At 49.2% G+C, this 18584-nt stretch overlaps 1 protein-coding gene across 6 annotated transcripts in view; it reads right to left on the bottom strand.

Annotated features, from left to right (window-relative positions):
* Nucleotides 1–15824, bottom strand: part of SLC34A2 (solute carrier family 34 member 2) — a 45553-nt gene extending 29729 nt beyond the window's left edge. For 4 of the 6 annotated variants that reach the window (XM_003985480.5, XR_002156464.3, XR_002156463.3 and 1 more), the window contains exons 1-2: nucleotides 15800–15823; nucleotides 80–194 (exon numbers count right to left, since the gene is read on the bottom strand). In XM_003985480.5, the coding sequence (XP_003985529.5) occupies nucleotides 80–191 (112 nt within the window). In that variant the 5' untranslated portion in view covers nucleotides 192–194; nucleotides 15800–15823. Of the gene's footprint in view, nucleotides 1–79; nucleotides 195–10178; nucleotides 10337–15799 lie in introns of those variants that run through there. The other 2 variants (XR_006597168.1, XR_006597170.1) reach the window with 2 other exon arrangements.
* Nucleotides 15825–18584: the final 2760 nt, after the last annotated feature.

Here is an 18584-nt window from a genome sequence, read left to right on the forward strand (position 1 = left end):
AAGCAACAGAGGCCATGAGGAATGAGGGTCAGACCCGAGCCACAGGAGGCCAGTCTGGGGCGGGATGATCGGCACTTACTTTGGCTCGTGTCCTTGCCTTTCCCGGGTGTGGTGGACTGCTGGCTGGTGTCCCCCTCCATGTATTTATTGGGGTCGGGCTGGGCATTTTCCAGCTCAGGCCAGGGAGCCATGATCTGCAGACGGAAAACAGAGCTTAAAGAAGCAGCCACTGAAGGGAGGCCCACTCAGGTGCTATGACGGGAAGAAGTAGGTTGCAGAGATTCGGGAGAGAACCTACCTTCCAAGGGGGGGGGCTCTTCCGTGCCCTATTCCTCCTCTGGGTCTCCCTCAACCGCTCACCCAGGCTGTCACTAAATCAAACCACTTCTTACAGTGTTTCTTTCCATTCTAGCCTCAAGTCTGTCCACTGAACTTCCTTTGATGTCTCCAACTTCCTTCTGGCTCAGCCTCTGTCTTGACTCTCTCCTTTAGTCAGAAAGAGGGTGCAAAGCCACCCCTCTTGATCAACTCACGGCACACCACGTCCTCTCGGTCCTCCAATGGTTCCCTCCTGCTTTTATTCTAGACTGCACATCCGCACCAAACCTCACACAGCAGACTTAACGTATACGTAAATGCTAACACACATTCTGCCTGCTTTACCTACCACCCAGTCTTCTGTGGGCAGCATGACACAATGAAGCTAGTTCGAATCCCAGTAGTGCCACTTATCAGCGGCTGTGTGCTTAGGCAAGTCCTTTTATACCTCTGAGCATAAAGGCATCAATGTTTCCCCATCTATAAAATGTGGACAAGTCCAGGTTATGTGTGCAGGGTTATGAGATTGACAGTGACCCCTAGAAAGTTCCTGGAACCAAGCAGCCATCCGCCAAATGGTAGCTATTATTCCTATGCCATGCCGCCTGGCTTAATGACCCTTTGTCAGAACCACATGCTTTCTAACCTTTGGTAGACACTTCCTCATAAGCCATTGTTTCAACAAAGCCTTTCTTGGTTACACAGAGAGAAAGTGTGGCTCTTGACACACTTGGAAGTCCCCTCCTTGTGGTGCTTGTCCTCTGACACACGTTAGTGCCGTACAAACAGTTCACAGAAGAGGAAAATACAAGTGGCTAACCTACTGCAAAGAATTGGGCCTCATTAACAACCCAAGATATGCAAATTAGAACAGTGAGATAAATTTCAACTACCAAATCGGCAAAAAAAAAAAAAAAAATACTTGTAAGTATAATATGCTGTGCTGGAGAGACTGCAGTGAGATGAGTACTGGTGGAAAACCATCGGCAACAGGTCTACAGTCCTTTACGTTTTCAATACATCTCTGACCCAGTCATTTCACTTCTAGGAATCCAGTATCTAGGAATGTTTTCTCTCAGAAAACCCAAAGTACCTCCCTGTTCTGATCACTTCTTTGAAGAGGTTTTCCCAGAATCTGTGTCAGTCTAACTCCTTTCCTATTTTTCTTCTTTCCCCCTTTCCTAATTTTCTTAAATGGATCTACTTCCTGCCTCCCGAAATGCAAGCTCTACCCCAAAAAGAGGCTTTGCCTGGTTCAACATGGCATCCTTAGGGTCTACAGCTATGCCTGGCACACTGACAATGCCCAATAAGTGGTGGTTGATGGAATGAATGGGATGCAAACCAAAGAAGATGTTGCCACGCTGTCGCTTAAAGAGTTGAATAGTAAAAATAGGAAAATTGTTGTACCAGCCATGGTACATCCATGCAATGCAATAGCACGCCATTAAAAAAGCTTATAAAGAATTAGAAAAGGGGCACCGGGGTGGCTCGGTCGGTTAAGTGGCTGACTCTTGATCTCCACGCAGGTCATGATCTCACGGTTCGTGAGTTCAAGCCCTGCGTCAGCTCCACACTGACAGCACAGAGCCTGCTTGGGATTCCGTCTCTGTCCCTCCCCGACTCGCTCTCTCTCTGTCTCTCTCAAAATAAATAAGCCTTAAAAAAAGAATCAGAAGCAATGCCTTAGATAAATTGTGAATAAAAGGCACTATTTTTTGCCCTACTCACAGCACGTTCTCACAGGACCTGGAAATGTCCCATGGGATTCACAGTGGGTGATGGGATTGTGGGTGACTTATTTTTCTACTCTATGAAATTTCCAAAATTCTTTTAAGAGCTGTAGCCCCACCCCAGACCCACAACGTAAGATGGTTCAGGGATACCCAGTGTTGTGACTGTTAGGCGTACCTGTAAAGCTAGGACTTAAGCTGATTCGGTGTGTCCCCGTCACGAAGGGCTTTTCATCGGTTTGTTTAGCCTAAGGAATTTCTTGACTTTGCCCAGGCAACTGCAGAACCCATGATCACAGGGGACATCCTGCAGTCATTGGCTTCCATGAAAGTACAAGCCGTGCCTTTCATTTCAACTTAACAAGCATCCAGCACAGGGCCTGGCACACAACAGGCCTCACGTGCTTTCTGAGCAGGATGCCGGGGCCTTCCTGGCCAGCGAGAGGCAGTATTTAGTAAGCCAGGCTGTGCTCCAACCTTGCAAGGGGGGGGTGGGGGTGGGGGTTGTTGTTATTCTCCCATTATACAGATGAAAACACTGAGGCATAAGGAAGCTAAGTAACTTGCCCAAGGCCCCAAGTGGTAGAGCCTTGAGCCCAGGTCAGCCTTTTCTAGGGCTGTGTGTTCTCTGTAAGCCACTCTGTTGGCTTCTGGGAGCGGGGCTGCTTCTAGGGTCCGGCCTCCTGGAGTTGCTATGCCTGTCACAGGCTGGACTCCTCCCTCGGGCTCAATGAAAAGCCTTCTTATAGCTGACAGTCAAAGGTGGGGCAAAGCCTGCTGCTCAAGGTGTGTTGGATTTGGGGGGGCCCCTTCCCAGGGTGTGCTGGGAGGCAGCTATAAGGTTGGGGCCCGGGCAGGGGAGGTGGGGCAGAGCTGAGCGGTTGGGGAGGAGACCGAGGCTGGCCTGGGACAGCCCCAAGTTCACTTCAAGGCCACCATGCAGGTAAATGGGCTCGGCTTGGAAACAGCACGGAGGTTAAAAAGAAAAGACAAGGCCAGGCCTATGGGTTTGGGGGAGTAAGCTCAAGTGTCTACCTGGTGACTCTTCCAATGCAGGGATCCGTAGCCACGGTGTGTTGGGGGAAAGAAACGAACAATCTTGGAGCTCTTAATTTCAGTCAGGCACGAGGCTGGGTACCTTACATAGCACAGAGGCTCAGAACCAAACTCCAGCTCTGCCCCAGATACACTGAGACCTGAGCAAATCACGCGACTGCTTTGTGCCTCCGTTTCCCGTATGTAGAATCGAGTTTATAACAGTCTATATAGCCCATTGGGTTGTTAGACAGCTTCAATGAGTTAATTTCTGCAAAGTGCTTGGAACGGTAACCTGTCCAATTGGTTCACGTTCCTCCTCTGAGCAACCCTGAGGGGTTAGTGTTCTTCCCATTTCACAGATGAGAAAACCAAAGCATTTCAGAGGGGTAAAGCCACTTGGCCCAAGGCCGCAGTGCGACTCGAGAGTCTTTGACTCCAGAATCTGTGTTTGCCTCAACTACAACATGACTGGAACACTCCTAGAAGGGATGAGTCATGTAATAATAGCATCAGAAGTGCAACGTATCTGATTAAAGGCCCATTGCCAGGCAAATGGAGAAGATGCCTTAAGACCCGAGTGGCAGAAACCAGCGCCTCACCTCCGCATGCAGCGTCCTGGGAGGAAGCGAGGGCTCCATGAACTGGGTCTTGGAAGCACCTGCCGCCCAGGTATTGGCACAAAAGCACTCCCCCTGCCTTGGAACATCAACCTTCCATCGTCACTGCCACAGGCCGCTTAACGGCAGTCCACGCTTCGACCTCACCCCGACTGAAGTCCAACTTACTTCCCCATCACCCCGGACGCTCCCCTCCGTGGAAGTTTGCTGTTTGTCATTCCTGCTACCATCCGCCAAAAACCGCAAGGTCATCTCCCACAGCCCCCCAACCCAGCACCTCTGCTCTTGCCTAGGTAGCACACCCCCCCCAAGAAGACCCACTTCTCATCTGTGGGCCCCCCCGGGTCCTCTCTCCTCCCCTGCCACAGTTCCGCAGGCCTCTCTGATCCGCCCTTGCCCACGCGCCCGACATACAGCACATATGCACCCGGCACTCCACCACATATGGTGTAATTGACTCTAATAACAACAAGTACCATTTAATGAGCACCAGCGAGGTGCCAGGTGCTGTGCTGGGCCCTGACACATATTATCTGATTCAATCTTTATGCAGGAAAGGGGTCATACTCATCCCCACTGGCAGATAGAAAAACCTGGAGTGCCAAGAGACGAAGCAACTTGTGCAAACTCACCCAGCAGGGGAGGCACAGAGACGGTTTTTAAACACAGCTCAACCCATCAGTGAGGTTGGGACCCTTATTTACAACATCCTTGGTCAGGACATAAACTTATTTTCCTGGAGCACTGATTTCACTCACCTAACTGGGGAGAGGGGACGTTAAATAGAGCGACTGGTAGATGATTTACGCTGGAGAGGTGATATTTACATGGAGCACATTGTTTCTCAGCCTTGGCACTGTTGACATTTGGGGTCAGATAATGCTTTGTTGGGTGAGTTGTCCCGCGCATTGTAGGATATTTAGCAAGATCCCTGGTCTCTACTCACTACGTGCCAGGAGCACCCCCTCCCCCTTAGTTTTGACAACCAAAAATGTCTCCAGACGTTGACAGATATCCCTCGGGGGCTGAGAACCACCGGTCTACAGGTTAAGAGACCAGACCTTCGATCCCACCTGCCTGGGTTCAAGTCTCAGCCAAGCCATCTGCTGTGTGACTTTGGGCTAATTCCTTTGCTCTTCTGTTTCCCCTACGTGTCAAACTGAGATAATATCCCGGACGAAGAATTCTTATGATGAAGCGCATTATGTTTTAAAAGTTCTCAGAATAGCATTTGACACATCGTAAACCCTGTGCGGTTTTCAGCTATCACACTAAAACAAGCAGGGACGTGTAGCACAGAGTGCAAGACTTACATGAATTTTGAGCTCGCAGTGGGCTGCTCTGGACTAGTCACGGACAACTGGAATTTAAGTTTTAGAGGGCAAGACCCGTATATTATGCATTTCCTCCCAACGCTCAGTAGACTATACCTAGTAGGCCCTTCGTATTTGTGAAGGGAAGAGTCAACATACAGGGTTTGCTGAAGGAATGAACTGGACCCACGCCTAGGAAACAAATCAAGCCCGAATCTTACTAATGAGCGGCTGCCCCTCCTCGTGATAAGCAGGTTGGGTTGGACAAGATCTGTTAGATGGGGCCAGTGTACCAAGAAACTGCGCCCTCAATGTCACAACAGCCCCACTTGGGCTCTCATCAGCAGTAAGGTGTAAGAAGGGTGATTGTTTGCCTATTCAAATTATGTTTTCGGTGACTGGATTTCTCTGGCTGATCGGGATAATTGCCTGGAGTGAACACAAAGTATGTAGCAAGTTCAGAAACGGACGCTTCCGTGGGCCGATGTGCAGGTGGCTTAGGACACTGCCGGCAATAGAACAGGAGGACGCCCGTTTGCACTGAGCCGAGCGGAAAGGAATAGCATATCGTGGCGGGGGGCCCAATGCGCTAAACTGTCTTGAATACTTACTCTGTGTGAGGCCAGTGCTGGCTTCACTCACCTGCAGGCCCTCATTGCACTGTCAGTACCACCGAAAGCAAAAGGAAATTTCTATGGAATGTCTCCACTCCTCCTTCTTGGAAGTCCTTTCTTCCCTATTCCAAGTCCAGCCATGTGGCCAAGCCCATGCCCTCTTTACAAACACTTCCCTGATGAAGCAATTACTTCCCCTCATGCAATACTTCATTTTCTGGTACATGCATGTGCTCCACCATCGTTGGGGGAAGTTCACTGCGTTAGACCCCTGGCCGGTAAGAAAAGCAAGCTCAGGTACTGAGCGAGCCCCAGGGCAGGCAGCCAGGAGAGCCATCTGGTCAAGCCCGGAGCACTCTGCAACTGCCGGCCACTCCCCTCCCGGCCCTCTCCACCTCCACAGCTCCGGCTACTCCTCTCAGGACCTGGGAAGTGGGGAAATGCAGGGCACCTGGGACACAGTCACTGTCCTCAGCAGCGTGAGTACACAGGCCCCGCTCGCCTGGTCTTCCCAGGCAGCAGAGCCCCAGCTCTTGTGCAGGTGGACCCCACGGATCTGGAGTAAAGGGATGACTCGGAGCAAACCCCCCCATGATTGGCCCTGGGCAGATGCTCAGGGGCTCCTCGAGGCCCCTGGATCTTCCAAGGCTGCTGACATCATAGCCCCTGGCACACAGCACCGAGAGAGAACCACACAGCGCGTGCCCCCGAACCTCAGTTTCAACATCTCAAAAGTGGGGACAATACCATCTCCCTCACTCATCTGTGGTAGGACTGACTGATTGATGAGCAAAGGTGAGGCCCCGCGCAGAGTGCCCGGCAGAGTAAGCACGCAGAATTTTGTGGAACGAATTGCATCGCAAACAATGCACAGCCCAAACTCCACTGTGCCCTAGACCACCAGCTCCTTATCTCAGTGCTCAGCACAGCCGGGGATTCTCTGTAAATATTTGTGCGCTAAAGGAACCCAAAGCACAGGAGAGAAAGGCACTAACGTGTGTGCGTGTGTGTGTGTATGTGTGTCTCGAGGGGAGTGCCCTACAGGATCCATGACCTCACTAAATTTTACAGCAACGAAGTTCTTTCCAGTTTACAGAAGTTCTTTCCGGTTTCCAAAGAAACTGAGACCCAGAGAAATTAACGAAGTCCCACAGCTACCTGTAGACGGAGTCAGGATTTGAACCCAGAAATGCTGGTTCCAAAGCTGGGGGCCCTTCCATAGACCTTTCGGCCAGACGCCGCAAGACAGAGGGAGGAGGAATCCTCTGGGCCCCATCAAAGCAGCATGGAAACCAAGGGGCCAAGGGGCCCCACCCGGTCCAGGCTCAGTGGGAACTCTAGCGGCTTCTGGGAGAGCTGGCGGGGCTTGTCCCTCTGCAGGGGTCTGCAGACTCACTCAAGCAGCTAGAAGAGCCAGCCAAGAACACCGTGATGACAGGCTACCCGGTTCCCACAAAGGCTCTGGCATACCAGAGATTTGGATTTGGCATATGTCAGGCCTTTTTAGGAGTCTCAGCTAAGCAGGAGAGGCAGACACTGAACGAGCCGGGCAGAGGCCCCAACCCGAATCTGACGCCACTTTCCCAGTGGCAGGCACACACTGGCCTGTCTGGAACTCGCTTCTCCAGAAAGGGGCTTTGGGGATCAGCAGAGGCCTTCCGGGCCTTTGAGCCCCTCCATAGGCATTCTCCCCAGAGCATCCTCTGACCTACTGTTCCCTCTCCCCACCTTCCCAAGGGCGCACTCCGGCACACTCTTGCCACCTGCCAGAAAAAAGCAGGGAAGAAAGGATAAAGTCATCCATTTTGACCGTTTGGTACTAACACCCACAAAGATTTTTTTTTTTTTAATGCCTAGGTATGAGGTTCGTGGCTATGATCACACATTCGCTTCCTTGCTCCCCTCCACTCATCCTTACAACTGACCTGGCTGTGTCAATAACCCTTTTGGCTCGACTTCCTGCATCCATATGTGTATCCCATGCCGGCAGGAACTCTTATAGGCCAACGAGAGGAGACTTCTCAGCTCTTCTTAGACCCGGGAACGGGAAAATGTAGGGCACCTGGCGGTCGCCCAACCCTTACGCTCTGCATTGTTTGAGCTTCTCCAACCAGGACCTGTGCCGGGGCCACCTGTACTCTGAGCAGCAGCAGCCATCTGACGACGGGGGCAGAGGAGGCGGGGGACAGGCACACGTTCTGGCCTCCTGGGCCCAGGGAGGATGACCTGTGAGGCCCCAGCACGCACGACAGTGTTTGGCACACAGGCTCCACCCAAATGGCTCTTGAGCATTTCGAATCAGGTACTGAGCGAGCGCCGGACACAAATTAACCCGTTTAACCTCACAAGCCCTTTATTTCTGTGAATTTACTTTTCAGTATTCATGCCTCAGTACTAATCCTACCGCGGAGGAAACCAAGGCACAAAGAAATTCATGGCTTCAAGTTATAAAGACACTGCACCTTCAGAAACAATTCGAACTCAGGTAGTCTGATGTCGAAGTTCAAGACGCGTAAGAAATCTTTTCCTACTCTGAAAGAATGCCCAAGACTTCAAAAATTCCCAAGAGGGGAATTAACCCCAAGAGGGCTACTTAATTTTCCATCTTCCTTCAACCACCACAAGGCAAACTAATCCCCCCAAGGACATGGCAATGGCAGGAAGGGGGCACGCGGGGCAGGACACAAAAGCAGACGGCCTGGGTTTTGCATTGATGAGTGGCTTCAGTTTAGACTTTTGACTATATGTACTGACAGTCTTTTAAAAAGACATTTTACTCTCTCTTTAAACTAGGGCCATATTACCAAACCACGCCCTCATGGTGCACTTTTAATGTACACTTATGATATTTTAAAATTAAATCCTGCAGTTAACTTATATCTATATCAATTATTTTGCATTGTGTTGGGTGGTTAAAAGAGCCAATTCACAAAAACACTTTGGACATATTGCAGTCTGTTTGCAGCCCTCTTTTTACACTCTTGTGTATTTTTAAGTTCCGTGGGATATCCTGACTACTTCCTGCTGATATTGCCATTCTGTCCCTAGGGTGGTGGTTGGGTGGGCGGGAGAGAGTGGGGAGAAGGAGGGAAGGCCGGGAGGAAGGTGGCTAAAAATGGTATTAAAAGTTTATTCCAAATCACTGATCCCAAGAAGCTGTTTTCTTCATTAAACTGAATTCAGGCTATTTATGTGTCAGCTTTGTGCCTAACAGCTCTAATCCAGACGTCCGTCCTCCCACCAAGGGGGACTTGTTTCAATGAGACGGTTGAGTGATTTGGGGGTGGACTTTGGAGGGGGCAATTTGTTAAACATCCAAACCTTGTACAAGCACGATCTTCTTACCACCAGTCCCCAAAGTTACAAAAACAGAGATCCTTATCAGCTGGTTGGCTGGCAGAAGCAGAGAGATTCAAACACTCCTACCAACCAGAAACAATCGTTGTTCCTATGAGGCACAACTTTTTCAAGAACACCGGGCCCAGAACAACTTAAAAAACTCCGGCTCGGGAGAGGGGGAAGCAAGACAAACAGGACTGTCGCAAAGCAGGGCGAACACAGAAATCACTTGTGAATAGAGACAGGGAGGGAGAGGGGATTCTAAGTGCAGAAATCCACACGCTGCCTCCAGGAAATCGACACGGTTCAGACAGCTGCCATCTCCTTATGGAAAATGAGTGCTTCTAACTCTCTCCAGCTCCGTGCCAGCTACCCACCGCAGGCAACTGCCTCTGGGGATCTGAGGACTGAATGTAAGCCCATTCCATGTGCCACCCCCTCTCTGGCTTGGAGATGCGGGGTGCTCCCACCCCGCCCCAACTGAGCACATTTCCTTGCAAGCCATTTCCCCCCCTCCCCGACTGCTCACCTGGTACCCTCTGACTCTGTTCCCCCCGGGGCAAGCTGAAAGACCAGCCCTGTGCGGACCCCCACCAGCAAACTAGACTGTACCCTGCAGTCACTTTAGATAAATAACTCTGCAAACAAGAATGGCAGCACGTGGAAGTCACACTCGTGGGCACTGCGGTTACTGGACAGCCACGCACACCTAGAATTTTCAGCACAGGAAAGCCTGTGGGAGGGTTCCCTTCCCCCTCTTACAAAGAGGGGTAAACTGAGGCCCAGGGGCTCACAGCAACCTGCTTTAGGTCACACAGCTAGTTCGTGACCAAAAAAAGAGAGCCCAGTCGTCCCAGTCCCTGTGTGGCACCTCTTATTCCCCCATTTTTCCTCCCTGACCTACGAATGCCAGAACATCCACAGTCTCAGAACCCCCAACAGTGGCTCATTAATAACATGGCCAGGGGTAAGCAGTGTAGTCATGGGAATTGTAATAACAGCCACGGCAGCAGCATTGAAAAAAATATAATCTGAAAGTTTAGAGAAGGTTTATTTTTTTGTCTTCCGCAGTCCAAAGCCAGCCAAGCTCCTTGAGGTCAACATCGAGGGATGTCTAAAAGAATTAAGTGAATTAAAAGTAAATGAAGCTTCTTTGGAGAGCGAGAGGGGAGAAGGAAGAGCCCTCGCCCCGGCGGCGGTACTCACCAGCGCTCCCAGCGCAGGTAATGGACCCAAGGAGGAACCAGGTAGAGTTCAGCCGCTGGGGTATATATAGCGAAGGTGTTGCGCAAAGACCCGGCGGCAGCTGCTGTCATCACGCCCCTCGCACATTCCAGGACCGCCTGCCGCCGCCGCCGCCGCCGCCGCCGCCGGGGCACTGCCTACCTGCCGACTTAATGAGCCCATCGTGACCTCGCCGGCTGCAGAGGGAAGACAGGCGGCCCGGCTGCTGCGGGAGATCCCCACACGGTCCCCGAGCCCCAAAGCCACCGCCCCAAAGCCACCGCCCCGTCCCGCGCCCTGCGCGCCCTCCCACGCGACACCGGGCCAAGTGGGGGACTAGCCCGGCTCCCCCCCCCCCCCCCCGTCCCCATTCTCTCCTCCCCAAGACAGTTTAGCGCCTGTGAGGCTGAAGAGGTCAGAGACGCTGAGACACAGATAAAAGCCAACTGGAAACTCAGGGACAAATCCTTCCAAAACAAAGCCGGGATTGTTTGGCCTTATCAGGCGTTGGGGTGCTTTCTGCCCCAGAAGCCTGGACTCTGCAGTTAGAACAGCTGCGGCTGGAGCCCTGGGTGGGCCAAGGGATGGGGCTGGATTAGCCGGGCTGAGCATGGGGAGAGGGGCCGCTCTTCTCTCCAGAAGGGCACCCCTGCCAGCTCGTCCAGCTCTAGCAGACCGTGTCCCTTATTTCACCGGCTGCCCTGCCCTGTGTGTTCCTTGTGAAACCACCACACATCTTTCTCCATCCACACCTGTCCCAGGGAGAGCCCATGGTCACGCTTATCCTTAAGAGCTGCGGGGTTATGGGCGGGCAGTCATTCTCCAAAGCCCACACACACACACCTTCCCACGGGTACAGCGGCTTCCATTTTAGCTGAGACTTCTAGAAGGGTTAGGGGGCATGGCATAGGATTACTCGGGATTTGCTGAGCAGGGATCAAACTTGGATCTTATTCCAAATCCCAGGCCCTTCCCTCCACCGCATGGTCCTGTTTTACAGTGGAGGAAAAGTTCTACTGCACACGACGGGAGAGTAGAAGGGCCCATAGGAACGAGGCTGGTTTCATCCCCAAGCCAAGAGCTCTCTCCTCCATCAGGGGGAAGATGTCAGGAGTGCTGCTTCCTATGAGCAGGGCTCTCCCCAGGGCTGAGAAGTCAGTGGCTACACACACTAACTCTGGGCCAAACCACCTAAACTCAGTTCCCTGTTTTAACCCTTGCTTTGCCTGCCTTCATTTGCTCCTGTATAAAATGGGAATAATGGTCCCTATCAGAGTAAGTGAGCTCAACTATTTACAGCACACAGCATGGTACCTGATGTGCACTGCACATGAATACTCAGTCCATATCAACCATTGTAGTCTTCACTGGGAACATCCGGTGTTGGGACAAGATTGAGTGGGAAGATTTGATTAGTCTCATCTGGAACCTTGGGGCCCTGAGGTCACTACTCCACAGCTCAGATGCTGGGCACATCAGTCCAAGGGTCAGGACATAATTGCTTGGAGAGTGGACACGGAAATCAAATCAGCCCAGGCTGTTTTTATTAGAGGGACAATGGTTTTGCTAAGTGCGTCCCAGACTTCAAAGCCAGCCCTTGGAGATAGTGATCAGCCAGCACCTTTCCTCGGAGTGACCTCCAAAGCAGAACACCTGGTGTTGGGAACCGTTGGCACCTATTCATTGAGCTCAGCCACACCTCCGTCCCTGGGCATGTGGGCTGCAGACAGGAACAGCCTCATTTGGACATTCATCCCGACAAGCCTCCCCCCAGTAACTGTGGGCTTTGATGTGGGGCACAGAGCAAACCCCTCGCACTTCCTATCACTCCCAACAAGGAGCTAATAGATCAAAATTTCAAAAACATTGGAAAGGGAAAGTTCACTGCTGAGAACTTCACACATAATTTAAACAGCCTATGTTTACACACTAACATCGAGAAAGTACTTTCAGCTCACTTGTTGGGTGCCTACAGTTGGCCTGTAAGTTAAAACCGATTGGATTCATGGCGTCATTAATGCAAATTCATGGCCCACGTAGAGTCTGGCCCAAGGCTACAAAACTTTGAGCTAATATCAGCCCACAACGGTTACCAAGCCTCTGGGGCCAGATGTGTTTCAGAATGTAGAACTTTCCAGCTTTAGAAAAGAAGAGGTGAGACACTCTAGTGGGACCTAGACAGCACCCTGTAATCAGACCTACGGATATTGTTTGCTGTAAAAATGTACGAATATTATACCAAATGGCATAACTTTCGATTTTATATATCAATTCAGTTTAGGGTTTGGCGCTAAGGGAGTTTTTAAATTGCAGATTAAGGATCATGACTGTTATTCATTGAGTGCTTCACGTGTACTAACCATTTTACATATATCAAGTCATTAATCCTTGTAGTACTAAGAGCTAGGTATAAAATCCAGGAAACGAGGCCCCAGAGAAGTTAAACAGCTTATCCCAATGTCGCAGGACTAGGTGGTGGCCGAGTTAAAATCTTAGCCCAGTTACCGAGTTCACCCACATAATCACCAAGAAATTTTCGCTGATTTCTTCCCTCCTTTTCCTTATAGGGATATTTGGTTACCCAAAGAATGTGTTTGAGTAGAGAGAAGAATAGAGAGCTCAGAAACATATATGGACACTTGATTTGTGGCCAAATTATGGCTGAGCAGCAGGGTAAACACAAACAGCAATAAATGGATATCCGAATGACAAGTGAAACTTGACCATCTACCTAACACGCTGCATAAAAGATTGTACCTAAATGTAGAAGTCAAAATAATAGGACTGCTAGAAAACAATATAGACAAATATTCATGAACTCCAGGTGGGGACAGACTTCTTCAATAGCATACAAGATGCATTAACCATAAAGGAAACAGAATTTGCCTGAGAGGTGGAGGCCAGGGGGGAGGAAGAGGGTTGGAACGCTCAGAACTGACCAAGAACGGACTTCCGAATACATAAAGAATGTTCATATATCAAGAAAAAAATCCAATTAAAAAATGGTCAAGGGACTAGAACAGGCACTTCACAAAGAGGATAATTAATAAACACATTAAAAGATGCTCTATATCACAACTGAAGGAAATGCAAATTAGAGCACGGTTAGATTTAAACCCGGTGTATACATCTCGCGGCGTAAGCCCAAGAGAAATGTACCCTCTGTTCGTTCAACAAAAGACATACACAAAGTTGCCCATGGCAACACAGCCCACACAATCGCTCAAATGTCCATTTCCATAGAATGAAACATTAACCACAAAGCCCGCAGACCAGGAAACACTATTATGAAATCCCCGTTTGGGGAGTCAAAAGTGGCCAGATAACATGTGACGACAAGGAACAATTTATTGTTACGTGGAACAATTTATTGTTACGTGGAACAAAATGGATAGGTGTTATCTCACAAACAATGCTAAGTTAAAGAAGCGTTCATACTCTTTGATTTCCCTTGTATAAAATTCCCAATCCAGCCCAAACTAAATCTTGGTGTTCAGGAATGCACGCTTAAGGGGCGCCTGGGTGGCGCAGTCGGTTAAGCGTCCGACTTCAGCCAGGTCACGATCTCGCGGTCCGGGAGTTCGAGCCCCGCGTCGGGCTCTGGGCTGATGGCTCAGAGCCTGGAGCCTGTTTCCGATTCTGTGTCTCCCTCTCTCTCTGCCCCTCCCCCATTCATGCTCTGTCTCTCTCTGTCCCAAAAAATAAATAAATGTTGAAAAAAAAAGGAATGCACGCTTAAGTGGTAAAACTATGAAGAAAAGAAGCAAGGACTTCCCAGAGAAGTCATGTGGAGGTCCCTGTGTTGGGAAGCAAGTGGGTAAGACTGAGGGAACATGCAGGGATTCCTGAGGGGTTGACAGTGTCCTCCTTTTGGGTTGTGGTCATTTGCTGTGTGATAAATCCTTGAGCTGTACTAATCCCACGTATTTTGTTTTTCCCATGAATATCTCACAATTAAAAAGTTAAACTAAACAAACCTAGTGGTCCTGGAGAAGGGTACAGGGAAGAGAGGAGGCGCTGGGTTATATAACTGATTTTGAAATCCTTTGAAGCCAGTAGGTTTGAGCCATTTACTGGCTGAGTCACATAATGTTTACCATAATCTTCGGCATAGCTAGCACTTGTACACATGGCTTGCTGTGTCCCAGATGTTTAACCAATTATGTGACACACTTTTAAAAGAGAACACACAGAGGGGCGCCTGGGTGGCTCAGTCGGTTGAATGTGTGATTTCAGCTCAGGTCATGATCTCGTGGTTCATGAGTTCGAGCCCCGTGTTGGGCTCTGTGCTGACAGCTCAGAGCCTGGAGCCTGCTTCGGATTCTGTGTCTCCCTCTCTCTCTCTCTCTGCCCCTCCCTGGCTCGTGCTTTGTCTCTCTCTCTCTTTCAAAAATAAACATTAAAAAACACATACACACACACAAAAACCGCAGACTTTTCCTGCCAGGAGCAAACTGAATCTTAACAACTTCCGATGACTTATGATCATTTTACAGAATCCAGTGACAATCTCATAATTTCTTAAGCATCTCAGAGCTGTTTTTCTACCGTAAATAGGCCCAGACAGCTAAGTATTACGTTTTTTTTCTGTGTGTGCACACGTGTGTATTATGTGTGCATGTGCATGTATGAATGTGTGCGTCTTTGTTTGGGGAGGTTTTTGGTGATTTTTTGCTTCTTTCCTTGCTGCATAGTATTAGCAGTCAGGCCATTACAGGCTCTTTCTGACGTGTCACTGTAAGTATATGTAGCAATGACCTCCCTGCTTTATCATCAGCAGCCATCATTATAGTGCTATTTCTAACCTGTTGTGGATTAAGCAAATAGCTCACCTCATTCATCTTAATTAAGTCTCATTAAACTTGTGCGTAAAACAGGACTAAGGAACCCTGAAAGGCCTAATGGTTCCATTCACGTGCATCTTTACTGCACAGCCTTAACGTTTACTTTAGATCATCAGCAATCATTTTCTTACTACGCAGTACTGAGCTAGATCCTAAACAGTCGAGGCCACCAACACTAAAATCCCGTTTGAAAAGGACATACCATAAAGGAATAAGAGTAACAAGTCAGTGCCATACAGAGGGCCTGGGGCAACCAGTGCAGATCGGGTCATCGGGCCCCACAGCCTGGATGGTGGCCAGGAGTTCAGTGCAGAGAAAGAGACGGTTTCCCTGCCCTTCTGGTGTTCTTTTTGCTTCTATCACTCATTCCCATCCCAGGGTTGATGCTCTGGCCATCCCCGCTGCCCAGAACATTTTTCTAGATTTTCGCAGGGACATTCCTCCTTATCATTCATGTCTCAGAGATTTTCACTGAGCATTTCCTCCTTTGTCCATAGCCATTGTCACCCTCATTTTTCCTTCGTTCACAGATTGTGATATGGCCTCTTTTCCCCAACAATAGATCTCCAAAGAAATGGTCTGGGTTGAGGGACGGGAATTTGAGGTTCAAATTGCATCCCAAACATTTTACTTGGCTTAAATTTTTAAAGGGGACCTAAAATTATGGGGATGTATAACTTTTGATTGAATTATTTAAAATTAATTTTTGATTAATTACAATAAAAAAAGATAAAATAACAAAGTTGAGGAGGAACTCACAGCTCTGAACTTAAGGCTGAATGCCATCCTGGAGGCTCGAATCTCCCTTTTGTTCTCTGTTGAGTCTGGATCCCACAGGCCTGGTTGGAGATGCCAGAGGAAGAGAAGTAAATGATTCCTGAGCACCCGCTCACACAGAAAGATCTCCCACAGCCTGTTAGGTCATCTCATATTCCCACTATGTGCATCTACCAAAAAAAAGTGAAAGTTATAGAACCCAGTGTGGGTGGAGCCATCGGAAAAAAAGGGACGTGTGTATTATCTTAGGAGATGATGCTAACAATGACAGTGGTGTTTTAAAATGGTCTTGGGGCACCTGGGTGGCTCAGTCTGTTAGGTGTCTGACTCTTGATTTCGGCTCAAGTCATGATCTTACAATTCACGAGTTCGAGCCCCACACTGGGGACTGACAGTGTGGAGCCTGCTTGGTATTTTCTCTCTCTCTCTGTCCACCCCCTGCACCCACAGTGCTCTCTCTCTCAGAATAAGTAAATAAACTTTAAAAAATAAAAAGAAATGGTCTTTATGCTGCAATACTCCTAGATTGTCTAATGACCCTCCCCCGGGAGTATTTTGTTTTTAGGTGTCCCTAAAGGTAATGCTTATGGTGGCAAAACAATTGGAAACCACATAAATGAATGTATCACATTTTTTTCACATTGACACATTATCATGCTGCGATGTAGGCAAAAAATATATTTATTGCTATGGCTTAATGCAGAAGTAACAGAATTCCCTGTTAAGCCAGCCATGAACCAATGGGGTACCCGCTGAAAAACAGCTATGGAAAGAAAAAGATTGAAAGCTATATGCCAACCTTAACAGGGATAATCTGAGGGTACAATCAAGTAATTTCCTATCGTGGATAGAACTATCCATACATACTAATTTAAAAACTAGGAAAAAAATTAAATTTTGTATCCATCCATCCATCCATCCATCCATCAGGAGAAGTCACCTAATCTGGGCCACCGTTTTCTCACCCTTTAAATGTGGGATACATTTAAACCTACCCTCCCTAACTCAGAATGAACTCTTAGTAAGATTACGTAAGGAAAGGGCTTTACAGTGGTAAAGAGTTACACAGATATATGATAGCTGGGCTATTATTGACATACTATGCATACACACACATCGTCATGTTACACATGTGGAAAACAAGATGGCCCATCCATGTCCCCACTACCTTCTACCAAACTGTATGTGTGCATTGGCGAAGATTAGAATTGCATGTAAACATCGTTATCAGTTACATATATGTCCATTCACTTTGCCTGAAAAGCTGCCAAAATGCAGAGTAAATTTAAAATAACGCAAACTCTAGCTCTTTGGCTACCTATTGTCGCACAAATAACAATCTAGAAGGAATATGCTTGAGGTGAGGCTCAGGGGAGGCCGGGCCTCTACCAGGGTGACTGTCCTCTCTCTTTCTCCCCAAGTGCTTCCTGCATGAACCCACCCAATTACCCACCCCACACTCTGAGACTTCTTGCCCATAAAAATGTCCTCTCACTTTTTCCTTCGTGAAAGATCTATTTCCTGGATATCCAGCAGCCTGAGAGAGCCTCCCCTAGGGTCCCCGCCTTCTTACCACCTCCGGCCCCACGTTGCTGCCTTTGGAGTGAGAAGACACACTATGGCGGGGGGAGGAAAACATCTTCTCTTTACACAGGGCTGTTGCTTCTAGAGCCCGTCAGTCCTGCTTAGCAGATGAGGAAACGGATAAAGTGCCTGAAGAGCGGGGCAGGAGTCACTCGTCAAGGGCAGGTTGCAAGCAGGAAGTGCACACGGGGAAGCCAGGCAAGTAGAAGACAGGTGCATTCTGAGTTGGTCCAGGGACGCGCCCTGTCCAGGGCTCTGCTTCGGGTATTGCAAGAGAAGACCTGAGCAATGCTGCCAGATCTTTGGACTTTTCTGGAGAAGCCTGATAACCGGTTTTGTGAAAGTTACCACTAAAAACAAAACAAACAAGCAAAAAAAAAAAAACCCCAAAATTGGACAGGCCAAACAAAGCAGGATGGTGCACTACTGATTTTCATCCTGACACCAGAATACATTCTCAGGTGTGCAGGCCGTGGCCCAGTGCCCTTTTGACCAGCACACATAGCTTGTCCTCTGGACCCCCTGGTGCTTCCTTCCACCAGTCTCCTAATGCACTCGGTGGGGCTAGCACTCTTTGCAAAGCAGAAGAGACAGAGAGACGCCAGAGGGAAGGATGGCACTTGTCCCCGGGAGATGGCTGTGTGGGGAGAGAAGGGCATTCAGGAGCCTGGCTCTCATTACTCCTCCTCGGCTCAGTGCTCTGCCCAGAGTCACCAGGCCTGGGAAAACCAAGGTACCCAGACTGATGGGAAAAGCCCCAGCCTTGCCCCGGCCATTCCAAACTCTTCAGCAGAGTGAACCCTTGCTTCAGTGACTGGAGCAAGAAAAGGGGAGAGCCTGCTGGACTCTGAGCTGTCCAGGCAGGGCCTGGAGAGGCGGCAGGTGTTCAGGTCCCCCTTCCCGCCCCCGGGGCCAGCGGGCAGCAGCTTGGCGCTCTCCTGAAGGCAGCCGCTACTGAGGTGGATTGTACCGTAATAGCCTGAAAAAGTGGCTCCAAAAATAACACCTGCACAAAACCACTTTGAACTTTCGCATTCATTAGGAGCTTCTTTGAGGGCCCTCTGACAGTGCTGATAATTTTAGAATTGTTCAGTCAGGCCCGCTGACAGGGAGTCTATCCCCGTGGAGGCCGCCAGAATTCGGGAAATGTCAAATAATGTGTTACATGGCTGTGAGAAAGCAC

This window comes from Felis catus, chromosome B1 (genome assembly GCF_018350175.1).
Source record: "Felis catus isolate Fca126 chromosome B1, F.catus_Fca126_mat1.0, whole genome shotgun sequence".
Classification (NCBI taxonomy): Eukaryota; Metazoa; Chordata; class Mammalia; order Carnivora; family Felidae; genus Felis; species Felis catus.